Raw genomic sequence first — 26549 nt, forward strand, 5'->3', positions numbered from 1 at the left:
TTATTGTTCATTCTTATGCTGCAGCTCAAATTGTCAGAAGCTGTAATAAGCTACAAACATTAAACATGTCCTAATAACTGAAGATAACATGGAAATGCTTCCCAAGAATGATGAGCCCAAACAGCCACATGGTGGAGCTGTGAATCAAGCACAATAATGATCATTTTGGAATCTGGATACCTCTTAAAGAGGACAGACACAAGATGCAGCTTCTGTTCCAGTCAGAGTGATGAACAGTTAAACAGTAACTTCACCAATTCTTCACTTTAAAGTGTGTTTACAGGTTTTGGGGAGAACGACTACATATGTGAATAAAAAAGTAGTTTGTGGTTCCAGAGGAAGCTGCATGTAATCTGGTAAATAGCCTCCAGTGATGTCACTCATTGGCTAAGTTGCATTGTGGGTAATGTAGGCACCAGGTTTGAAAAAGGAAGAGGAATATGTGGAACATAAAAGGCTGATAGTTCTGGTCCTGCTGCATTGATTCTGATCACTTGAGTTAAACTGTCCACAATGAGTTTAACAGTGTTATAGAACACAATGCTAGACCGGTGGACTGCTTTTCAAATCTTGGACCACAATGCAACTGAGCCACTGAGTGACATCACTGGAAGCAATTTATCAGATTCCATGCAGCTTCTTCTGAAGCCACAAAAGGCTTTATACTACTTTTTACACATATATGCAGTGTGTTTATGTAAACTTTCATTTTGGAGGCTGCAGTTTTCTGTTAAATGTTTGGTAGTGTACTGGAAGGTTTTTTAAGTTATTATTATTTCAATGAGGGCAGACGCAACAAAAACTCTCTGTATAATGTAATACGTTCTACCTAAAATGTATTTATTCATCTATTTATTTCACCCTTGTGTGGTGTTCATATTTTTGTTATTCAGCCAGTGATCATGGGTCTGGTGGACCCGCTGCATTTTTAGGGTTTTAATTCAACACAATCAAACAGTTTTATGTTAAAATACTCAACAACATATGTTTACTTCAGCATATAGGATATTGTTAATATTTGCCCTTTATCCTTGTTATATCACATTTTTTAATTAAAGTGCTGCTCGTTTCTTGTTTTTTTTTTTATAAAATGTAATTTAAAAAGAAAATCACTTATCATCAAGATATGAGTGGAAGAAATATATTTAATATAAGAAGATTATATTATAATCCATGAGGATCTCTGGTTTTATGATGCTCCTTGCCACAGATTCTCCCATCCCTGTTCACTGTTCTCATGAGTACCACATTCTTGCCTGTATTGGTTCTGAGGCTGGCTGTTGACAGGCTGGTCCTGAAGCTGGCTGCTGACAGGCTGGTCCTGAGGCTGGCTGTTGACAGGCTGGTCCTGAAGCTGGCTGTTGACGGGCTGGTCCTGAAGCTGGCTGCTAACAGGCTGGTCCTGAGGCTGGCTGCTGACAGGCTGGTCCTGAAGCTGGCTGCTAACAGGCTGGTCCTGAAGCTGGCTGCTGACGGGCTGGTCCTGAAGCTGGCTGTTGACGGGCTGGTCCTGAAGCTGGCTGTTGACGGGCTGGTCCTGAAGCTGGCTGCTGACGGGCTGGTCCTGAAGCTGGCTGTTGACGGGCTGGTCCTGAAGCTGGCTGCTGACAGGCTGGTCCTGAAGCTGGCTGCTAACAGGCTGGTCCTGAAGCTGGCTGCTGACAGGCTGGTCCTGAAGCTGGCTGTTGACGGGCTGGTCCTGAAGCTGGCTGCTGACGGGCTGGTCCTGAAGCTGGCTGCTGACGGGCTGGTCCTGAAGCTGGCTGCTAACAGGCTGGTCCTGAGGCTGGCTGCTGACAGGCTGGTCCTGAGGCTGGCTGTTGACAGGCTGGTCCTGAACCTGGCTGCTGATGGGCTGGTCCTGAAGCTGGCTGTTGACGGGCTGGTCCTGAGGCTGGCTGTTGACAGGCTGGTCCTGAAGCTGGCTGCTAACAGGCTGGTCCTGAGGCTGGCTGTTGACAGGCTGGTCCTGAAGCTGGCTGCTGACGGGCTGGTCCTGAAGCTGGCTGTTGACGGGCTGGTCCTGAAGCTGGCTGCTGACGGGCTGGTCCTGAAGCTGGCTGCTAACAGGCTGGTCCTGAGGCTGGCTGCTGACAGGCTGGTCCTGAAGCTGGCTGCTAACAGGCTGGTCCTGAAGCTGGTTGCTGACAGGCTGGTCCTGAAGCTGGCTGCTAACAGGTGTCCTAAGTGCTGCTGACCGGGGTCCTGAAGCTGGCTGCTGACAGGTCCTGAAGCTGGCTGCTGACAGGCTGGTCCTGAAGCTGGCTGCTGACAGGCTGGTCCTGAAGCTGGCTGCTAACAGGCTGGTCCTGAGGCTGGCTGCTGACAGGCTGGTCCTGAGGCTGGCTGCTAACAGGCTGGTCCTGAAGCTGGCTGCTGACAGGCTGGTCCTGAGGCTGGCTGCTGACAGGCTGGTCCTGAAGCTGGCTGCTGACAGGCTGGTCCTGGGGCTCGTCTTCATTTTGGAGCTATCTGATGCTCAATCTCAACCTCTTCTTCAAAGTCACAGTCAGAAATGTGATCCTCATATTCTGAAACCTCCTCCTCTACATCATCATCAAAAGCTTCTCTCTCTTCCAAGTACAATTACAAGCTCCTCTGAGCAGAGAATCTGTTGGCCATCTTGATCATCTGTGATAAGGAACCACACACAAAGCTGTATTATACTTAGTGTGTCCCGCCCCTAATTTGCAGCTGGGCTAGAGTGTGAGAAAAAATAAAGAATGGTTCCTGCAAGACAGAGGGTGAATGTGCAGGAATGTGAGCAGACAGTGATGGTGCGTATTTTTGGGACAATGTGCGGAACGACAGGTTCAGAAACACAAAACTCTCTCTCTCTCTCTCTCTCTCTCTGTCACACACACACACACATACACACACACACACACACACACACACACACACACACACACACACACACACACGTACACAGTCCACTCACAGTGGATCCTGTTTGTAATATAAATGTGTAGAGGGCGTGTGCAGTGTGTGGTCATTGAAAGTGTGTTCTGATAGCTATATGTTCTTCACAGAAAATGAGCCGAGGCCAGTGAGTCCGAGTCTGAAAAAATAATGAATCGTATCATTTTTCTTAACAGATCCCACAGACCTGAACACCATACAAGGGTAAAGCTACATTTGTGTTATTAGTCTTTGGGTTATGCTTTTATTCTGAAGGTTTCCTGCTCCACCTGAATAAATACAGCAACAATCAGCTCACTGACACACAGCTGAACTTTGGTGGGGTGCTTCTTGCAGGTGTCTCAGATATTGGACATTATTGTTAAAGGTAAGAAAACAACATACTGTAGTGTAACCGAGGACTGTTGTGATTTCTATTTAGAAGAACCTGCAGCATTTGTATTATTTGTTTATTTGCTAAAATCTTAAACCGAAGTCTGTCGGGGATGACTTTAATCTTGAAATGTCATGTTTACTCTGGAAATTTAGACTTTATTCACCTCCTCTCATTATATTTTTCTCATCCCTGGTCCCGACACCTCAAGCTGGTTTAGAGAGGTGCTGAGTAAACATGTTGGGCCTGTGGATTTAGGTTGTCCATTATTTGTTCAAGAGATGTTAAATCTAAACTTTTGCTAAAGTGAACTGAACTGACCAACAAATGTCATTAATTGAAGATAAGTGAAAACATCACCTTCTCAGAAAAATGTCAAACTAAACATTGAAAACGATTATTTTAAAGGTGTTTTTGTACCTTCGAGGGTTTCTTTCATTTTGTGTCAAGGTTACTTCCCGGAAATTAAAAGAGAAACTAAATCGATGTAATGGAAATTTTTGTTCAAAACAGGAACCAACTTCTATTAATGGATAATAGAAAATATGTCTGATTATTGTTATACAATTTAGTATTATTCACCCATTCATATAATTGAGTTATAATTGTGTTAGTAACAAAAAGGAACTACACGGGCCCCAAATACTTCGATTGCCCCACCAAACCAACCCTGCTTCATTTTGAAAATCCCCCAAAAAAAAGAATAAAGAAAAAAAGAAAAGAAGTATATTCAAATATATTATGTTGTAATTTATTCCCATGAATGCTGCTCAGAGTAATAAGTCCACAGCTCTTCTGCCAACAGAGTCGGGTAGGATTATTAGGGTTGCCCAACCCTAGGGTTTAAATAGAAGATATGATAGTAGACTGACATCAAAAGTTTGTTGGCCACAGAATTTGTTTTCTTCGTCAATCCAGAAAAATAATTCCCAGTAGAGCTTTGCCAATGGAACCATGGTGAATCGGCGATGCATACGTCTGTGTTGGCATCATAGACTGGTAGGCATACAAAAAAACGTCATCACTATGGCACTCAACACAGTCGCAGTTGGTGACCAAACCAATCCATATATTTACTTCCTCATACTGAGGCAAAATCTGTTCCCTGATAAAGTCCTTTACAAACCCTCCAGGGATCTAAAAGTATCTGTGTACAGAGTGATTAGATAACACGATGCTATAGAGGCTATTTTACACAGATATGAATACAGGTGTGCCTTTGACACAACACGTTTGAAAACCACTGCCCTGACTAATAAAAGCTTTGAATAAAGACTACTACTACTCTTTTCTTACACAATTTCCACATCAATAATGCCTCAACATTACATTTACTTTTCTCTTTATCTCATGTTGTGTGCTAATGAAATGATTTGTTCCTGCAGGTGCTGAGAGTCATCTGGAAGGTGAAACCAGTTTAAGGTTTACAGACGAAACAAACTGACATGGGCCAGTCAGAGGTTAGGAAACTATCACTGGATCAGAATACTAAATCATCTTCTGCCACTTCTTTGTCTTCTTTGTCTTCTTCTCCTTCATCATCTTCTTTTCAGTGTTGTCTTCTTCTTTGTCTTTATCTGGCGTTCATTGGCAATCTCAAAACCGACTTTACATTTGCATACTGCCATCTGCTGGATGTGTAGATGCTGCACTTGTTCAGTCAAAGAACAAATTTAACTCAATGTTATCTGCTTAATTTATCAGCTTCATTATTCAAGTCTTATATCATCTGTGCTTTCTCTGTGTAAACCTGATCATGTCAAAGTTCTCAAATATATTGCAGTTGTTTCCAAACAGTCTGTTGCAAAGTAAAACATGTTTCCTGTTTATTCTAATCCAAGTCTGATCAGACACCAGAGCCTGGGGACTTGATTGAAATCTTCCGAGGCACCTATCAGCACTGGGCTGTGTATGTTGGTGATGGCTTCGTGGTTCACGTGACATCACCACCAGACGGTGAGTCCTCTGTCTGTACTGCTACTCTCTAATCCTGACCTGTCAGAGTCTGGAATAATAACAGCCTGCTGTCACTGTAACATTTAGAGACCAGATTATCAAATTAGATTATTTGTTTGAAGTGATTCATGATTAATAAATAAATTTAAAAAAACATGTTGCAATATTTAGTGCATAATCCTGCACAAACTCTCTCCGTTTCACTTTTTTATTCATAGCTGATGTCCGACATGCAGCTTCCAACAGCTTGATGTCTGCCCCAACTAAGAAGGCCATGGTGAGGAAACAGAAGCTGCAGGAGGCGGTGGGAGACAACAAATGGAGAATCAACAACATCCTGGACAAGAAGTACAAGCCCCGCCGAGCTCACATCATTGTGGAGGAGGCGCTCCTGGAGGTGGGCAAGATGATGGAATACTTCGTCCTCAGCGAGAACTGTGAGCACTTTGCAACCAAGCTGCGCTACGGAAAAGCTGAGTCCATTCAGGTCAGTGGACCCATTTTTTTTACACAAACGACTCTTTTTGTGGCTGTCGAGAAAAACAGTGAAGGGTTGGCAATGTTAGACAGGATGTAGCCAGTTGTTTTTGAAAGTGTGATTCTTTGGTTTTTAAAACTCTATATTTCCCAGAGTTGTGAATGATTTTAAAGGACTTGAGAATGTCAAGAAAACTCTGCTCATCATCTAACTTAAAGATGTGTGTTGCCCTCTACAGGTGAGAAAGGCAGAACAAGCAGCAACTGCAACAGGTATTGTTGCAGCAGTGGGCGGTGTTGTTGTGGGTGCAGCAGCAATTGTAGCAGGACTCATCAGAAATTGATAGACAGACTGACAGACATTTTCCTCCACCTCTCCTACTGTCAGAAACGTTCCACTTTTTTAAATTAAGATGCCTAGATGACCTTTCTTTATATTTTTAGATAAATATTTTTTAGAAGATTATAAGTTTATTTTTTAATGATGGATAAGAGATCCAACAGGCTGAAAAGCTCCTTAAGTCAAATCTGAATGTCTCTGTTGCCAATACATGATAAGACAAGAATGTCTTAGACAATCAAAATAAGCTAATTATATATCACAGACATGTCTTGTAATGTCCCACACACTCTCTTTGTTGTAAGAGCACCTCCATGAACTCAGTTTCATGATGACTGAACCAATTCAACACTCCTTGTCTTCTGACATGTCTGCGCCGATTGTTTGACAATTTAGCTGGAGTCTATAAAGTTCTGTCTTCCTCTAACATTAAATTCTCTGTCTTTGTTTTGAATAAAGAATAATTGGTATGATTCTGGATCTTTCTTTCTGCACCATTTCACACGGCGGCCATTTTCCTCTGACGTCATGCTGTTCCCCCTCTGTTCAATATGAACGGAGGCTCACACATCTTTCAAATTCATACTCGTGACTTCTTTCCCAACAACAGATAAGTCCTGTGATTTTCAGGCTCACATCATTCAATTTGACTATTTATAACAGTGGGAACGCATCCTGACAGCTTGGAATATTACTGTCAGATACTGTTCCCCCTCTGTACAGTATGAAAGGAGGCTCACACATCTTTCAAATTCATACTCCTGACTTCTTTCGCCACAACAGATAAGTCCTGTGATTTTCAGGCTCACATCATTCAATTTGATCATTTAAAACAGGGGGAACGCATCCTGGCAGTTTACTGTCAGATACTGTTCCCCCTCTGTTCAATATGAAAGGAGGCTCACACATCTTTCAAATTCATACTCCAGACTTCTTTCTCCACAACAGATAAGTCCTGTGATTTACAGATATCATTCAATTTGACCATTTAAAACAGGGGGAACGCATCCTGGCGGCTTGGAATACTGCTGTCAGATACTAGTATTACTAAGGGTGGGATGTCCAAATAATGTTATCGAAAGGATGAAGTCGTTTGCAGGGAATCTGACAAATAGTTAAAATTTCACACCCACCTAATCAGCCACTGATAAGACAAAAAAAAAATAGAAAATATACTTCAACATTTCTTCTATTACAGCAATTATTTTTAATCAAGCAACTGTTATAGCATGTATCCAATGTGTTATTATACATAGAATATGATGTAATTTGGTTGAAAACAGGTTAAAAGTTTTGCATTATCTTTGTATAACCCAGTTTATGTCAGAGAGTCTGCCTGGCTCAGATGTACTGCAGTTATTGCCAAACGCAATTTTTGCAAAGTCAGACCTAATTTTCTCTGTATGCCCTAATCAAAGTCTGATGAGAAACTGGAGCTCGGGGACTTGATTGAGATCTTCAGGGACCTCTATCAAAATATATGAATATCTTTAGTGTAGGCCTTCAGTGCATCATCGTCTGAGCACCACAGGGTGGAGCCTCTAACACACAAGCTTCAACAAGAAGACTACACTCAGGGCTGTGGTGAGTCAAACAATGTGTCCGCTGGCTGAACAGTCCATAAGAAGTGATGGATAATTCATAAAAAGGTGAGTAAACCCTGTTTGATTTGACTAACAGTTTTCTGTTAAAATGTTTGGTAGGGTACTGGAAGGTTTTTAAAGTTTTTATTAATTCAATGAGGGCAGAAGCAACAGAAACTCCTCTCTGTAAAATGTAATACGTTCTACCTTAAATGTATTGATTAATCTATTTATGTAAGCTACATTTGTATTATTAGTCTGTGTTAGATGTACGAGTGGACATTGTGACTGTTGGGTGATGCTTTTATTCTGAAAGTTTCCCGTTCCAGCTGGCAGACATAAATCAGCTCACTGACACACAGCTGAAGTTTGGTGGTGGGCTTCTTGCAGGTGTCTCAGATATTGGACATTATAAGGTAAGAAAACAAACAAACTATAGTGTAACTGAGGACTGTTGTGATTTCTATTTAGAAGAACCTGAAGCATTTGTATTATTTTGTTTATTTGTTAAAATAATTTGTCGACTTTAATCTTGAAATGTCAAGTTTATTCTGGACTTTTCGACTTTATTCACCTCCTCTCGTTATATTTTTCTCAGCCCTGGTCCTGACACCTCAAGCTGGTTTAGAGAGGTGCTGAGTAAACATGTTGGGCCTGTGGATTTAGGTTGTCCCTTATTTGTTCAAGATATGTTATCGCAAATCAAAACTGAAACTAAGATGAGCTGACGTCATAGACACAAAGACGCAGAGCAATTTCTTGCTATATGCGGACTATGCGGGTGCAAAGGGCCCCCGCACCACTGGGGGGCCCCTCAAGTTACAAGTCTGGCCTCAATATCTGATGAGTGACTCGCACTTTTCAACTGCATGGCACCGACTCGGCTCGCCTTAATTTGGTTTTTCACCGGGAAAATGTTTGAAAGGTATCTGGTTTTTATTTTCGTAGCACCTCCACTGAGGTTTCAAACGAGCCACGGCGATACGGCCGCTGATTGGTCAGAGACGATCATCATCCAGTGAGAGCGTCACGGCCGGCATCAGTACCGCGTCGCTATGACGACCGGGGGGTGTTCAGGGTACTGCAGGCGTTGAGTTGAGCCGCTACCGGTCATTGATGTTAGTGAGGAGAATGATGGTGGAATTAACATGGCATCAAAACAAACATATTCATCTGGTTCAGAAAAGAGAAAAGGAATAAAACAGGTGAAGAAGAACGCTCACAGGATGAAGGTAAGGTTTGTTTTCATGACGCGGGGTGGAGGGGGAGCCGTGATGACGAACTTTTAGCTAGCGTATGTGTTTGCTTTAGGAAAAGGCTAAAATAACATGTATGTCACATGTGAATGCCTTGAGACTGATTGACTGAAGTGACACCAGTTTTTAGTGAATTATAGCAGGTCCAGTTCGCTGGCATTACATTTGGGAGGGAGGGTGTGTTGTTAGGTACATGTCATGTCTGCTGTATCATCGTCCAGTGGAGCTGCTGTTCTGTCAGAGACCTCCTCTGCTGTTCAATATTTGCCACGTAACATTACTTTAGGATTATTTTTATGACTAATTTATCCATTTTAGTGTGTCCTCAGTTTATAGGTCTCTAATGTGAAGTGTGCTTAACAACATCAATACATGTTTGGCCTACTGTGGATTATTAAGGACTATTGTGGAAGTGGATTATTGTTAACTCTGCCGAGTTAGTTGCATCTTTCTTTACCACATTTATTAGAATATTTATTGTGACAATATCATTTTAACACATCTGCCAACATTCCTACAGTTTAGTTATGTTATTGATGTATTACTTTTTTTTTTATTCAAAAGAATCATAATAACACAAATTAAAGTAAATTTAAAGTAAACTTTACTATATATGACTGTTAGTTCTGCCCACAGAATATAGGTTAAGACCATATCATCAGTTAGGTACAAGTAGTCCACTTTGTAATACCCTGAGAAATATACACAAAAACATTCCTTCAATATCACATAGTGCTCATCAGTCATTTATCTTCATTTTAGAACTCTAACAAGTACAATATGTCGAAAACTGAAAATGGGGTGCATGCTTTAAAGGGACACTGTACTGGATATTGCAATGTCTAAAATAAAAACAGATGAATTTCTGCACTACTGCAACATAACTCAATTAAATAGTATGAGTATTTTCTTAGGATCTATTTTGCTTGGTAACCTGAGGAGTTTTGTCTTTGCAGGAGCAATTCTGAAATATTTTGGAGACACGGACCAGGAAGCAGCAGGGCCATATATATATATATGTATATATATATATATATATATATATATATACATACATACATACAAACATACATACATACATATGTGTGTGTGTGTGTTTAATCGTTAAGAACCTTCTTTTTACAATTTAAAATAAACATCTTTTGAGGAACACTGCATCAGTCTCATTTATTGACCTATAGGGGATCCCCATTGTTTACCTTGTATTGTCATTTTCTATCAATTCAACTTGCTTGGGTGGGTCAATTTAAGATGTTTGATTATAATTTGAGAGAGGTTTTCACGACTCTATCCTGTTTTCCTCTTAAAATGTAATAGACTGTTGCATCTTTGTGGATCACCTAAAAGGGTTAGGAATCTGTCCATCGTTGCCTCATTGTGCGCTGAATTGTACGTGGAAGTCATCGCCATATTGGATGTGGTATATCTGCCCCGTGATCTAATACAAGTCAATGGAGTGAACTTTATAAAGCTTCTGCTACAAAGAGCTATAAGTTAATGCCTCTCATGTACACATTCACATAGGTATGGATATATTTGGGAAACAGATGGGTACCAAAAACAATGTCTGTGACGTTCTGTGATGAATATGAAAGTTAACTTCTCACTATATGTTTAGTATACAGGTGCCACATCCAATATGGCGGATGCACAGACGTATCGCAGCAACGGGCCAACACGCTCAGCGAAGCGTCTATGTATATATGTATAAGCATATATGTCTGTGGCTGACCTGACCAGATGAGCAGTAACATATTTCGTAAATTAAAGATTAATAAAACAAAACCTTATCAGAAAAATGTCAAACTAAATATTGAAAACAACCATTTTAAAGGTGTAGTTTTTGTACCTGCAAGTGTTTCTTTCATTTTGTTTCAAGGTCACTTACCGGAAATTAAAACAGAAATAAAATCAAAGCAGTGGAAAATTTTGTTCCAAACAGGACCAGAAAAAAAAAATAAAACTAAAATGAAACAACAGATGATGAAGCTATGAAATGTTATAACCTTTTTTGAAACTAAGTGCTCTTAATAAAGTGGCTACTGAGTGTATTGATGGGGACTGAACTAACTAGAAGTTATGTTGTCACACAACATCTGGTTATAATGGATAACAGAAAATATGTCTGATTGTTGTTATTACATTTTGTTTTTTTCACCTATTCATATGAATTTGTTATCATTTTGTGAGTAACACAAAGGAACTGCAGCTAAAAGTTGTAAAATGATAAAGAAATCAATCTTGTAACTTGTTTCCTGAGTAAACGAGTCAGCGTTTGTCCTTTTGTTTTTATTTTTATTTGTTTTATTAGAATTAGGTTATTATTGTAATACACAACGAAACAAGTGATGAGTGAGTTTTTAATTTACTATATCCTTTGTACACATTTACTTTCCTCATACTGAGGCAAAATCTGTTCTCTGAAAAAGTCCTTCAAAAACCCTCCAGGGATCTAAAAGTATCTGTGTACAGAGTGATTAGATAACACGATGCTATAGAGGCTATTTTACACAGATATGAATACAGGTGTGCCTTTGACACAACATGTTTGAAAACCACTGCCCTGACTTATAAAAGCTTTAAATAAAGACTACTACTACTCTTTTCTAACACAATTCCCACATCAATGATGCCTCAACATTACATTTACTTTTCTCTTTATCTCATGTTGTGTGCTGATGAAATGATTTGTTCCTGCAGGTGCTGAGAGTCATCTGGAAGGTGAAACCAGTTTAAGGTTTACAGACGAAACAAACGCTGACATGGGCCAGTCAGAGGTTAGGAAACTATCACTGGATCAGAATACTAAATCGTATTCTGCCACTTCTTCGTCTTCTTTGTCTTCTTCTTTGTCTTTATCTGTGATTCATCTACAAACCAACTTTACATTTGCATACTGCCATCTGCTGCATGTGTAGATGCTGTACTTGTTCAGTCAAAGAAGGCAATTTAACTCAATGTTATCTGCTTTATTTATCAGCTTTATGATTCACCTTTAAAGTCTTATTTTATCTGTGTGTAACCCAGATTATGTCAGAGTTCTCAAGTACTGCAGTTGTTTCCAAACAGTCTGTTTCAAAGTCAAACATGTTTCCTGTTTGTTCTAGTCCAAGTCTGATCAGACACCAGAGCCTGGGGACTTGATTGCGATCTCCCGAGGTGTCTATCTGCACTGGGCTGTGTATGTTGGTGATGGCTACGTTGTTCATGTGACATTGCCACCAGGCGGTGAGTCCTCTGTCTGTACTGCTACTCTCTAATCCTGACCTGTCAGAGTCTGGAATAATAACAGCCTGCTGTCACTGTAACATTTACAGACCAGATTATCAAATTAGATTGTTTGTTTGAACTGATTCATGATTAATAAACCACTAAAAAACATGTTGCAATATTTAGTTAATAATCCTGCACAAACTCTGTTTCTCTCTTTTTATTCATAGATGAAGTCTCAGGTGCAGCTTCCAGCAGCTTGAGGTCTGCCCCAAATGAGAAGGCCATGGTGAGGAAACAGAAGCTGCAGGAGGCGGTGGGAGACAGCAAATGGGAAATCAGCAACAGCCTGGACAAGATGTACAGACCCCGCTCACCTCGCATCATTGTGGAGGAGGCGCTCAGGCAGGTGGGCAAGAGGATGGAGTACTCAGTCACCAGGAAGAACTGTGAGCACTTTGCAACCAAGTTGCGTTATGGAAAAGCTGTTTCCTTTCAGGTCAGTGGTCCCAATTTTTTTTTGTGTGGCTGTGGTGAAAACAGAGAAGGGTTAGCGATGTTAGACAGGATTAAAACTCTATATTTCCCAGCATTGTGAATGATTTTGAAGGACTTTAGTTTGTTAAGAAAAGTCTGCTCATCATCTAACTTCAAGATGTTTGTTGCCTTCCACAGGGGATGGTGGTAGATGCTGCTACAGCCTCCCTTTACAGACCTGGTAAGCTTCCCATGGCTTTAGCTAATGCTGCAGTAGAACTCTTCAGAAGACCATAGACAGACTGACAGACATTTGCCTCCACCTCTCCTCCTATCTGAAACTTTCCAGCACGCTACACTTCCTCTTTATTGTAAGAGCACCTCCATGAACTCAGTTTCATGATGACTGAACTATTTTAATACTTCTGTACTTGTCTTTTGACATGTCCCCGCTGACTGTTTGACGATTTAGCTGGAGTCTTCCTCTGACATTAAATTGTTTATCATTTCTTTGAGTCAAGAATAATTTGAGTGATTCTGGATGGTAGTCTTTCTTTCTTTCTAAACCATTTCACGTGGCGCCTATTTTACTGAGTTAAGATTTGTGCCTGAACTACAGTAAATATGGTCAGCATGGTCCTAGAGAGCAAAGTGAAGGTCCTTAAAGATACATATAGCCTCAGTGCTTTTGCTGGTATGTCTTCTTTATGAAGATTGAACCTTTTCAATTATCGAACAAGTTTTATTTTACTGATCGTTTATCAGACAAATCCAAGTGATTGTTTACTCTGATGTTCTTCTTAATGATATTAAACTCAGTTATTCCCACTGCACCCGATTGTTGAAATTTCACAATAAAACACTTTTCACTCTGCAGGGAGTCTACTATGTTTGTTTCTCATGTTTTTTAAGGGGTCTTAAAGGGGTGGGCTTTTATTTTATTTCATTTTTTTTGTTGGTTGTTAATAATTGTTGTGGTCGGTAACTCCAAATATCATCTCCTATCATGAATGAAATCTGGTAACATTGTAGCCAACTTGAATTTCTTGAATTTTGACTTCATGGTCAAAACCAAATCAAAAGATCTATTCTGACTTTGACCTTTCACCAAACTATTCCTTCATAGGTTAGTTCATCATTGTCTTCGCATCTTCAATCTGATGTCTTACTCTATCACAGGTACACATTTGGTTACATTTCACTGCAGCAATGTGAAGAAATTGCACCTCAAAATCACCTCTAAAATGAATAAAGAATAATGAAGTCCACAGAAGTCCAAATCATCAAGTTTCCATTCACCACATTAACTTTTGGTGCAGATCCTGATAAAGTGACGTATCCAGAAAGTTTTTCTGACTTCCAACGTTTTTTTTTAAATAATCTTTTTGGCCTATATATGGATTTATTGACAGGATAGATTGACAGGAAACAGGATGAGAGAGAGGGGGAGTGACATGCAGCAAAGGGCCGCTGGCTGGGTATCGAAGCTTGGGCTGCTGCAGTGAGGACAAAGCCTCTGTACATGTTACGCCCACTCTACCATCTGAGATAACCAGCGCCCTGACTTCCATCATTTTCATTAATTTCTCAGAGAATAATTCATAGATCTTGATGAAAACAATCAGGTGTATTTAGGTGGCTGGTATCTATGAGTGAGTACAAACTGATGCAGAACAAAAAAATCCCCAAAAATATTTAAAGGTTTGAGCCTTGGTGGAGTTATGTGCTCTACTGAGTGCCATTCTAGTTTTGCATGAATCTGTTTTTAGGAAGGTGTAGAATCAACTTTAATATTGATTAGATAACAGAATATTGACCATTTCATTAATTACTAGTAGCTTAAATCAGCCATGACTGGGAAGCTGAGACTATTATGTATTCAGTAAGTCCATTTATATCCATGTGTACTGAAGTTTGTCCTCATAACAACCATTTTAATTGTAGCGTAACACTTTACTCACATTAGCTGAACATGCTGCTAGAGTCAGAGAGGGGGGTCAAGGTATGTATGAAGATGTGTAGCTTAGAAGAATGCATGTTCCAGATTAATTTCAACATAAAAATGTTGAAATGGCCTAAATTGATTTATAGAAACATCACTGGAGTGAGTAGACAGTTTTTTGTAAGTTTACTGGAGGATCTACCAACCTGAAGTTACCTGAATTCCCCCCTTTTATTTATTTAGGCTACTTAATTCTTTAGATATTTATTTAAGCTACATGTAAATCTGTGTAAAATGTGGGCGTGTACATTGTGACATTTGGATTGCACCTTCATTGTGGAGGTAAACTTGAATAACTTGATCTCACAGATGAAGTTATGTGGCTCTTCGGAGACGTCTCTGACATTCGACTGCATCGTTAAAGGTAAGAGGACACACTGATGAAACATTTGAATAGAATTTAATTTTTTTTGTTAGAAGACCCGACAGTATTTGTATGTTTGCTAAAATGTTAAAACTGGTTTATTTTGTACTGTACAGACAGTTAGTGAATGTTTTATGCCTATGTTGCCAGTCTATTAAATCAACTATACCGATTAATACTTATGTGAAACTATTTTAAAGAATTGTTTATTGAACTTAACTATGATTTTCAATGTTTACTTTTGGTGCTGCTGAATTGTGCTGCCATCCAGATTGTTATCTCTTAAATTAAAACTGAAACTAAAACCAAAATGAGCTGTGGAAAAAAACATCTAAACTAAATTAAAACAAAACCTTTAAGGAAGAACTCAAACTAAACTCCAAAAACGTTCACACAGCCAGGATCATTCTGGAAGTGTTCAGGTTAGTTTTTGGTGCTTTCAAACCAGGTATACTTTGTTATGGGCTACCTGAAGGTGTTTCTGTTGTTTGGTCTCAGGGTGGTTATCGTGAATTAAAAGTGAAACTAAATCGACACCCTTGAACGAAAACTTGTCTAACCTGAAAATTCATTCGAAACAATAGCCTCAGGAAAAACTCAAACTAAACTGAAACAAAACAAATTAAAATGATATAAAGTAATTTCAGTTTTATTTTAGCAATTAGGTGTTGAGTTCATTCATCATCATTTTGTAACTGTAATTTTGTTTGAATTAGAAGCATTTAGAAGCACATTTTTTACATGTATTTTATATGCAGGTTCTCACAGAACACGTTCATGAAATCATTGTGGATCTGTGGAACAGTTTTGTCAAAATGGAGGTTGTGGGGTAAAATTTGCCAGTGATTTTGTGACAAACACACACAGTGTCGCTGTTGATGATTGATGACTGATTAAGACTGATTTTGCAGGATCCAAACCAGACTGGGATGGGTTTAAGAGGTTTATTTGACACAGAAGGTCAGAATGATGTGCAGGTCTTGAGTCAGCTGGCAGAGGTGGAGTTGCAGGGGAGGCTCAGAGAGCAGAGAGGTTTACTTGAGGTGAAGCACTGGAGAATGCTGAGGAGTGTGTTGGCTGTCCTGCATCTTTCCCAACAGAGGGAAGTGGAGACACGGGTGAACTGGCTCAGAGAGTTTCAGGGCTGGTGGAGGCTGGAGGTCGAGGAACTCCAGTTATCCTCGAAGCCGAACCCACCATCTGCAGAGTACCTCTGAAAACACAGGAGTACAGAACCCACAAAAACAGCCACATCAAAGATCCCAATCATGACACACACTTTACTTTACATTCCATCTGTTGCTAACACACAGTGTTTACAGTTTAATCTGGACTGAACATGTTAAATTTGCAAGCACACAAACATATGGGTTGACGTCAAAGTATCAGTTTCTGCCTTGGTTATATCGGTGACATTAATGAAGGTCACAGTGATCTCAAAACTGTTTCATTTTGTGTCATCTTTATATCAGTCACGACATTTGTTTTTTATTTGGTAAAAATAACACCTCTCTTAAACAATTTTGACAAAACAGGATTAACTACCATTGAGTTATACAACCCTGTGTTGTAGAATGGTAGATAAATGAATCACACAATACCTGGGTCAACAGATCATCTACATCAGAGACATTATTGTTAAACTGTCAAAACATCAACACAAACTGTAGTGTAACCGAGGACTGTTGTCATTTCTAGTTAGAAGAACCTGCAGCATTTGTATTATTTTGTTTATTTGCTAAAATCTTAAAATGGGGTCTGTTGGGGTCGACATTAATCTTGAAATGACAAGTTCATTTTGGGGTTTACGACTCTACATTTACTTCCTTATACTGAGGCAAAATATGAAAAATCCTTTACAAACCCTCCAGGGATCTAAAAGTATCTGTGTACAGAGTGATTAGATAACACAATGCTATAGAGGCTATTTTACACAGATATGAATACAGGTGTGTCTTTGACACAACACGTTTGAAAACCACTGCCCTGACTAATAAAGGCTTTAAATAAAGACTACTACTACTCTTTTCTAACACAATTCCCACATCAATGATGCCTCAACATTACATTTACTTTTCTCTTTATCTCATGTTGTGTGCTAATGAAATGATTTGTTCCTGCAGGTGCTGAGAGTCATCTGGAAGGTGAAACCAGTTTAAGGTTTACAGACGAAACAAACTGACATGGGCCAGTCAGAGGTTGGGAAACTATCACTGGATCAGAATACTAAAGTCTTCTGCCACTTCTTCGTCTTCTTCTTCTTCTCCTTCATCATCTTCTTTCCAGTGTCTTCTTTGTCTTCATCTGTGGTTCATTAGCAATCAACAAACCAACTTTACATTTGCACAGAGCCGGCCTGAGGCGCAAGCGAACTAAGCGGCCGCATTTGAGTCATGTGCATTTATTACAATTTATAATGTAACATTATAGTGTGACATTTGTGTCAACAAATGTCAAGCACATTTATGACTATGACCCCGCAGTGGTGGGAGGGGGGCCCCAAATCAAATTCTGCTTAGGTCCCCCAAAAGGCTTGGGACAGCACTGTATTTGCATACTGCCATCTGCTGCATGTGTAGCTGCTGCACTTGTTCAGTCAATGAAGGCAATTTAACTCAACGTTATCTGCTTTATTTATCAGCTTTCTGATTCAACTTTAAAGTCTGATATTATCTGTGCTTATCTGTGTAACCCAGCATATGTCAGAGTTCTCAAATGTACTGCAGTTGTTTCCAAACAGTCTGTTCCAAAGTCAAACATGTTTCCTGTTTGTTCTAATCAAAGTCTGATCAGAAACCAGAGCCTGGGGACTTGATTGAGGTCTCCAGGAGCCTCTATCAGCACTGGGCTGTGTACATTGGTGATGGCTTAGTTGTTCACTTGGTACCACCCTGTGAGTCCCTCGATACTACTTGTTTGGATAAACCAATTCATAATCAATAAACCACAAATATGTCACCATAATTAGTGTATAATCCTGTGCATTTTTTTTGCTCTTTCTTCTGACACCCGTTTAATTCACAGCTGAAGTCGCTGGCGCTGGGGCCAGCAGTGTGATGTCAGTCGCAGCTCAGAGGGCCGTGGTGAAGAAAGAGAAGCTAAGTGAAGTGGTGGGAACTGACGATTGGAAAGTCAACAATGACCTGGATGAGAAGTACGAGCCCCATCAAACAGATATCATTGTGAAGGAGGCGCTTCAGTTGGTGGGCACAGAGCAGCCGTATGACATTGTGACATGGAACTGTGAGCACTTTGCAAAGAAGCTGCGATATGGAAAAGCTGAGTCCTGGCAGGTCAGTGGACCCATGTTTGTCTTTTACATTAAAGAAACCTTTTTGTGTCTGGGGTGGAGGTTGTGTTGGTATGAGATGACACACAAGAAACACATTAAAGGAATATAAAAGCTGGTGGGGTTTTGAAAAAATGGTTTATGCTGAAAAGTATGAAGGTTTTTCAGTCATTTCAATTGATCAAACATAACAAACAAACAAGCACAGCCAGCTCTGTTTCATTTATTAAGGTTTAGTTTCATTTAGGCTCTTCCTAACTTGAATAACACTAACACAGCGAGCAGTTTCCTCTCTTTGGTACGGGCACCTTCTGTACACAGGACAATATATAGATAAATAACTCAATAAAAGACAGATAACCAACATTAAAAGTGATAACACTGCAAATTAAGGATAAAAATATAATTAAAATGTGAGACAAAACTCTTCTTTTTAGTCAAAGTTGAGTGAACAAACATGGTGTACTGGAAAAGAGATGTGTGACATATTTAAATTAATGCATCACAGCCTGAATCAAACTGGCATCAGCTGACTGCAGACAACTCCACAATGGAAAAAAATTATAAAAATATATGAATATCTTTAGTGTAGGCCTTCAGTGCATCATCCTCTGAGCACCACAGGGTGGAGCCTCTAACACACAAGCTTCAACAAGAAGACTACACTCAGGGCTGTGGTGAGTCAAACAATGTGTCTGCTGGCTGAACTGTCCATAAGAAGTGATGGATAATTCATAAAAAGGTGAGGAAACCCTGTTTGATGTGAAGAAGCTGGTTAAACTGACTTCATGTGCGTCTGCTCCCCACTTGAGCCCTGCTGCACTGTCCTCCTGAACTGACCGCATCAAGCAGTCCTCCTACATCACAGTCAGTGTTCAACTCAGGACTTGTGGCTGCAGCCGGCCATGAAGAAGACATGGTAGAAGTTGTCGTGTCAGCTACAATGATTCAAAGTGATTCATTGTCACAATGAGGATCAACACACAAATGAAAACTCTTCAAACCTTTTTGACATTATAATCTACATGTGACATCATCATAGAAAAGGATGGTACCAAAAAAATTCTAATTATGAGGGATATGTGTGGATACATTTTAATGGAGCTTTGAATGTCAAGACTGCTGATCAGATTCCTGCCTGCAAGCTAAAGGATGTTACATTTTGTCTGCAGGTGCGTAAAGCCGTGATCGCAGGTGGGGCGGCAGCAGGCGGGATTCTGGGTATTGTGGCTCTGGCAGGAGCTCTGTCTGGATGGAGCAAAAAAGAAGACAAGAACACGCAGTGATTGAAGTCCAGGGTCTTCAGGAGCTCGATCAACAGATCACCAACAAAGCCTAATAACTATTTATCATGATCAGTTGAGATGGTCTTTTCTATTGATAAAAACAAAAGTGGCTGACTGGAAGATTATTATAAATAGACGCATTAAACAAACCTCTTGAATCAAATCTAAACGTCTCTATCTGGAGTTTATAATGTTTCATCTTCCTCATACATTAAATGTTTGTAATTGTTTTGAATTACGAATAATTTGTGTGATACTAAATGAGGCTTTCTGTCTGCGACACAGCGTCCCCTCACACCTCGTGATCCCTCAGTAAGGTTTCAGTTTCTGTTTTTCTTTTTTTTTCTTTATTTCTTTATTTATGGTTTCCACTGTTCACTTATTTCCTTGACCACTTTTGTTGATTTTAATTTCAAGGCACTTTTGATTAGAATGAGCATACTGTACTATATTAATGTTACCGTGTTACTTACTTACTAATGTTACTTTATCTTGTCCAAGTCTACTGTTATTGTGTATAACAATATAATTAAGTAACCGATTATTGTCGTCTTATGCCGCAGATCAAATTGTCAGAAGCTGTAATAAGCTAGAAACATTGAACACGTCCTAATAACTGAAGATAATATGGAAATGCTTCCCAAGAATGATGAGCCCAAACAGCCACATGGTGGAGCTGTGAATCAAGCACAATAATGATCATTTTGGAATCTGGATATCTCTTAAAGAGGACGGACACAAGATTCAGCTTCTGTTCCAGTCAGAGTGGTGAACAGTTAAATGGTAACTTCACCAATTCTTCACATTAAAGTGTGTTTACAGGTTTTGGGGAGAACAACTACATGTGAAAAAAGCCTTTTATGGCTCCAGAGGAAGCTGCATGTACTCTGATAAACTGCCTCCAGTGATGTCACTCAGTGTCAGTGGTTTCCTGCTCCACCTAAATAAACTTTCAGGTCACGGACACACAGCTGAAGTTTGGTGGTGGACTTCTTAGAGGTGTCTCAGATATTGGCCATTATTGTTAAAGGTGAGAAAAAAACAAAACAAAACTGCAGCGTAACTGAGGACTGTTGTGATTTCTAGTTAGAGGAACCTGCAGCATTTGTATTATTTTGTTTGTTTGCTAAAATCTTAAAACTGGGTCTGTCAGGGTCGACTTTAATCTTGAAATGTCAAGTTTATTCTCGACTTTTTGACTTCATTCACTTCCTGTCTTCATATTTTTCTCAGCCCTGGTCCTGACACCTCAAGCTGGTTTAGAGAGGTGCAGAGTAAACTGTTTACAACGGTGGATTAAGGTTGTGTACGTTAATTTGTTCAAGATGAGCTGACTAGACGAGCTGTAACAATTGTCGTAAACTAAAGTTAAATAACAATAACAATTTATGTTGACACACAGAAATTAAAGTTGTTTTTGACACTGACACTTTATATGTAGCCTTTACAAGGACACACTAAAACTACTGTAAACTAAAACTAAAAATGTAAACTAAAAACTAACAAACAAACTCTGGAAACGTCCTTTAACTGACCTCAAACTAAGAAAAATAACACCTGTTAAAGAGTTTAGATAAAACACTGAACATAATAATACTCATAAAGGCAGGATTTAATGCAGGACTGTTGCATCAATCTACATAAGTTTTAACGAAGTGTACAATAAAGTGGCTACTGAGTGTATTGTTGGGAGCAGAAGCGCTGTTATGATGTCCCCAGTAGGCGAATTGAGGGGGGATGCCGTCCCCCTTGTTAGAGGAAATTACCAAAAGGCATCCTCCTTTGTTAACCTGCCATCACTCTTCATCCTCTAGTAGCAGATAGTGTGTTACAAATCACAAGTGGTTGCGATCGGCTCCGATGCAAAGTGGAACGAGCTGGGCAGGGCTGCTTTGGGTTCCAGCTTCTGGTCTATTTTTGACAGAAGCTGCAACAAGCTGCACATTCAGGAAGTCAACACCCTGTGCAGACTCCCGATTGTATAAAAATGAAAAATGATCAACAAAAGTTTGCTGTTTATGTTCTTAAACTAAAATGTTTTTGTGAGTGTTTTTAGTGTGTCATTTCAGAACACGGTGGCTTTGTTATATTGGCAATTGTAATTTTTGGCTGGTTTATTGTTTAACCATTAGTGAGGCAGCTGTTACATTTCCTCATACCAGCTGTTTTACCCCCTGTTGAAGCGCAGTCTGCTGGACAAACTGTCATTACACCGATTTTAAATTACCCCATGCATGTTTTCTGCATCATATTTTTAAAATATAAGGTTTTCATATTGGTGCATATCGGACAATATATATGCCAGTGCCAATATATGTGTGATAAACTAATCTTGGCCAATAAAATCAGCCTATCAAGAAATAGGTCGGGCTCTACTATTTTGCACAATGTTCATTGTCTGTCCTTCAAGGAATTTAGATGGTTAAAAATTCTAAGGGGTCATGTGGGCAGAGCCGGCCCAAGCCTTCTGGGGGCCCTAAGCAGAATTAGATTTGGGGCCCCCCTCCCACCACCGCAGAGGCACCTGTGCTTGACAATTATTGACACAAATGTCACGCTATAATGTTACATTTTAAATTGTATTAATACAGTGATTATGAACTACTGGGCACAGATGCATAAGGACCCCCCCTACCTTATTTGTGCGAAATGGTGTGCAAATGGGGGAAGGGGGGCCAGGGGGTCCTACCCCAGAAAATTCTGAATTTGGTAGATGTGATTTCCTGTATTCTAGTGCCCTTTTGCAGGCCCGTATTAACCCCATTTGGTGCCCCTGGGCACTATACCTCAAGTGCCCCCCCCAACGCCCGCCAAAGTAATAATGACCGCAAACGTAATAAAAATCAGCAGCATTTAATGTAATAAACCCACAAATGTAGTACATTTTCCATAAGCGTATTAGCCGCTGCCTACTGCAAATGTAACACACAATTTCCCACAAACGTAATAACTATCACTATTACGTAATAACTATTACGTTTGTGGGGACGTGAACGTCTGTATTGTAATAACTTTCCACAAATGTAACAGTACAATGAATAATGATCTTAGTGGTTGTTGCTTGTTTGTTTGCCTATACACCTACTAATACTACTGACTGTGGGTGCAAAATCCTGCTGACTCTCCGCTCCACTATCACGTAATGGATCATATCTCTCTTTCTCACTCAATATTGTTTTGTGGCATATAAATATCTAGCTTAAACAGATTTATTTCTTTGCATAAGCAAATGCTTTTTGTTAATGAGGATCATCTCTCTCTCTCACGGCTGTCTGCATGCTGCGCATCACTACCTGTGTGAATATGTTACATCCAAATGAGTCGGAAGCAGCAGCCCGATCCTAGACGTTGTCTTACATGAAGAAAATGAATTTTGGGCTGTTTTGGTTGTATATGTGTTTCAGAATTAATCTCAAGTTTAATATATAGACCCTAGCCAACATTCAAATGATAAGCTGTAGTTTAGGAATTAGTTTAGTAACGTTAGGTCGGAGGGGTTTTCTCCAACCCAACGTTACCTAAGGGTTTTAATACCCGTTATTTAACAGAGCTGAATAGAGTTTATTGACAGAGGAGACAGATTGTGGTTGACAGAGGGAGATAACTAGCTTGAAAAAATAAAATAAAATCCGTGAGGAAAACATCGCCTGACATTTACATTTAAATTCCCATTGGCAATACAGATTTGAAGAAATCTGGATGTATTTCTCATTTGTAAACACAACACTTACCAGTCTATAGGCAAGAATCTAAAGGTTTATTAATTCAATTTTATCCAAATTCGCTTCATTGGCATGAATGCCACAACAACAATATTGCTAAAGCACCAAGAACCTCAAAGAGTAGCCAGCACTAGAACAGCCAAGATTCAAATTTATATGTGCAATAATATTGTTGAATGAAAAAAAAAATGCAATACTGCTGTTACATGACTTTTCCTGAAAGTGTCTGTATTTTAATTTAGAACAGTTTTTATATACCTATTACCTATTTCGGCCATAAGCGGTCATATTGACCACACATCATTTCGCAGGGTTTGCTATTTTCATTGTCTCTCTTCTCTGACTTTGTTTGTGGTCTCCAGCTGTGCTTCTTTGTGAATTTACTTGTAAGTGAGTCACTATATAGTTGTATTATAGCCTGGTTGGCACCATGGGCAGACAAAAACCCCTCCGTGAAACAGCACGACGAGCTGTTCAACACTAAAGTGTGGTGATGCGACTCTGACTGTGTAGCAGGGAAATCCGAGGAAGAATGTCTGCATCCTGAGCACCTGCACACAGGTGTGGGCAGCTTTAGTGGGGCGAAGACAAAACCAGAGTCTGTGATGTACTACAACAACACCAAGTACGGTGTGGACGTCCCGGACCAGATGGCGAGGACACTCCGTCAGAGGAAGATGGCTAGTGGCGGTCTTGTATAACATCCTCGACCTGGCTGGGATCAATTTCTGCATCTTATTCAGGGAGCACCAGCAGCAGGAGAGGCCGGAGGAAAGTCCTGCAGCAGTTGGCAGAGGAGCTGAGGGCAGAATGCATGGAGGGGAAAGCGGCCACGGCAGTCGGCACAAGCTGGGCAGCAGCGGAAGCAACCACCGCAGCAGCAGCAGACACGGAGACGGAGGCAGTGCCGGTCCGAAAAAGCTGCAAACGGAACCAAATGTCGGACACATGACACGCCACAAGCCCATGTGTAGTAACTGTGCATCTGGTATAGTCTCCACAGTTAGCTTCGGTTTCGTCAGCACTGCACCTGCTAGTGACCGCAGTTCTTCTTCCTGCTTTGTGGACCAACCCAACTCTGACCGATTGTGGGGGGGGGAGACACGAGTGATGGGGTCATGTAATCCTGATTTATTATTATTGTTGTTATTTTTATGAAATTGATATTCATAAACGAGTAATGTATGGTCTTTCAACAATTTCCAGTGAATAATATAAACATTTAAGTAAAACATGTTTAAAGCTTGTATCATGAGGTGCCCCCCCACTGGCTGTAAATGGTTGGTGCCCCTGGGCACTTGCCCAGTCCAGTCTATGGATAATCCGGCCTTGCCTTTTGGGATGGCCAGCTGGAGAAGAGCAATACCTTGATTCGTTCAGATTCATAGCCTTTTGCTTTTTGACTAATTGAGGTAGTGACTTCACGCGACAACTTGGGCTTCTGGGTCCGTTGACCTCTTGGGTCATTCAGGCTCATTCAGTAATCCATCCTTTCTTTGTCGATGCACGCGAGCTGTCTAGTTTATGCGCGTGACTCAAATGCTGGCAGACACAGCAGTTGTAGGAAGGTATATTGATCATATAATCAGAATCATCTTGTCTTGAATTATTAATTCATTTATTAATTGATGTCACTTGATTTATATATTTAATATTTAAGAAATATATGGATAAAAATTCGCTTATGCCTCCAGCCAGCTCTGCATGTGGTTCGTGTAATTTAAAATGACGCTGCTTATAGTGTATTGTTAGAAACATGAGAAAACCCTGCCTGAATAAACTCAGTCCACTGCACACAATGTAAAGGTGTATTTACTCATTACTTTACAGTTTTTATTGATTGCTTTGACCTGTTTAAACAAACTGGAATCCACTCGGTTTTCATCATCACTGTCTCAGCAGAGCCCAAGACACCTCTTGCAGATGTGTTAACCCTTTCTCATTGAATTGACACATTTTCCTCACCCTTTTGCAGAACAGTTAACACGGATGTCATTCAAGCAGTCCAAACTCCATTGTTTTAGCTATGGTAACCAAACAGAAACCATCTGTTCCTAACTATTAGAAACTACCTACATCAGTATGAAATCACTAAAGCACCTGTTTCCTAAACACAAATCTTCAATGAGCAATCAGTCTGCAGGCCTTAAAAAGTGCAGCGGGTGTGTTGTTCTTTGCCAACATGGATTGAAGAGGTCTAAGGCAGATGAGAGTGAGAAATAGGTGCAGAGGAATGTCAAGGTTGGATGGCATGCAAGAAGATTTTTCCCTTGGTTCATTGCAAGAGAGGATAATGAATGTGATGTGGATGAGGCCATGTGGCCCCATCGTCAAGACAGAAGAGCCTGAGTATCAATTGTGGCTATTTCTTATACACTATAGTAATAGATTGTTATACTTTACTGTAATATTTTATATCTTTAACTTCTTTTCTATGTTTTAAAACAGGTCAGTTGTTCAGGAAAATGCTTGCTGTGAAGCTGCAGAAATGTTTTGTGAACTATGAGACTACCAGCGTTCTTATTTTCTTATACTCTAATAGATTTTATTCTGGTTTCCATGTATTTTGTGTAATATTTACAGCATTTCAGTTTTCAGCCACAGTTCGAAAAAAAAAATCAATGGAATCAAAAAATGCATCAAAGCATTTCTGATTCTGGATTCAATTCTTTGCAAGAAGGCAAATTTGACAACAAATGGCACTGGCATGAAAGCTACGTAGAGTAATTGGTCACAATGACAAGCAATGGTGCACCGATTCACACTGAGTGCTGTATTTTGTATTTTGTTGACCACTGTGTAATGGTTGATTGGAAGAGCTCATACACTTGTTTGCAAGTTGTGTTGATTGAAGGCAAAATTAGCTTTTGTTGCATATTTTAAATGTTTTGGCACGGTTAGAGCCTTTTGCAAACAAAATGAGTCATTCTGACCATGAGTGCCACTGTTTCGGCCTGTGTGTTAACTGTTTTGAAAATGTGGAGTTTGAGTTGACTGCTGCATCAAAGCAATCAATAAAAACTGTAATATAGTTATGAAAAGGCAATTGTGGTAGGGAGAGAAGGAAGATAACTGAATAAAGTGGAATTGTAGAATTAGAGTTATAGTTATGGTTAAAGCGTCCTGCAACAATGTCCTTTGGGAGGTGTACATAGGTGTGTCGGGGCAGGGTAGTGCTCCCAATGGGCCATCCCCTCTGTTAGAAATTAACAAATCACCTCCTGGATGTCACACAACATCTGTTTATAATGGATAGGTGTGATAGGTGTGCCTTTGACACAACACATTTGAA

General features: G+C 40.0%; 3 protein-coding genes across 5 annotated transcripts in view; all 3 read left to right on the plus strand.

Annotated features, from left to right (window-relative positions):
• LOC115569137 (phospholipase A and acyltransferase 3-like) overlaps positions 1-6493 on the plus strand; it is a 28402-nt gene extending 21909 nt beyond the window's left edge. Inside the window, exons 2-4 of the mRNA XM_030397079.1 lie at positions 5137-5251; positions 5470-5738; positions 5968-6493. Coding sequence (XP_030252939.1) covers positions 5137-5251; positions 5470-5738; positions 5968-6072 — 489 coding nt within the window. The 3' untranslated portion in view covers positions 6073-6493. The remainder of the gene's footprint in view (positions 1-5136; positions 5252-5469; positions 5739-5967) is intronic.
• Positions 6494-7980: 1487 nt separating this feature from the next.
• On the plus strand, positions 7981-13470 carry LOC115569136 (phospholipase A and acyltransferase 4-like). Of its 2 annotated transcripts, none has more exons than XM_030397078.1 (5): positions 7981-8067; positions 11608-11684; positions 12015-12135; positions 12348-12616; positions 12793-13470. In XM_030397078.1, exons 2-5 carry the CDS (start codon positions 11670-11672, stop codon positions 12889-12891), a joined length of 504 nt encoding a protein of 167 aa, XP_030252938.1. In that variant the 5' UTR covers positions 7981-8067; positions 11608-11669; the 3' UTR covers positions 12892-13470. The 2 variants fall into 2 exon arrangements, with proteins under 2 accessions (XP_030252938.1, XP_030252937.1); XM_030397077.1 differs by lacking the exon at positions 7981-8067 and adding an exon at positions 8692-8883.
• Positions 13471-14940: 1470 nt separating this feature from the next.
• LOC115569135 (phospholipase A and acyltransferase 3-like) lies at positions 14941-19704 on the plus strand. 2 transcript variants are annotated; one of them, XM_030397076.1, is made up of 5 exons: positions 14941-14960; positions 17084-17158; positions 17745-17853; positions 17985-18253; positions 19422-19704. In XM_030397076.1, exons 2-5 carry the CDS (start codon positions 17144-17146, stop codon positions 19533-19535), a joined length of 507 nt encoding a protein of 168 aa, XP_030252936.1. In that variant the 5' UTR covers positions 14941-14960; positions 17084-17143; the 3' UTR covers positions 19536-19704. The 2 variants fall into 2 exon arrangements, with proteins under 2 accessions (XP_030252936.1, XP_030252935.1); XM_030397075.1 differs by lacking the exon at positions 14941-14960 and adding an exon at positions 15771-16187.
• Positions 19705-26549: the final 6845 nt, after the last annotated feature.

This window comes from Sparus aurata, chromosome 18, assembly GCF_900880675.1.
Source record: "Sparus aurata chromosome 18, fSpaAur1.1, whole genome shotgun sequence".
Taxonomy (NCBI): Eukaryota; Metazoa; Chordata; class Actinopteri; order Spariformes; family Sparidae; genus Sparus; species Sparus aurata.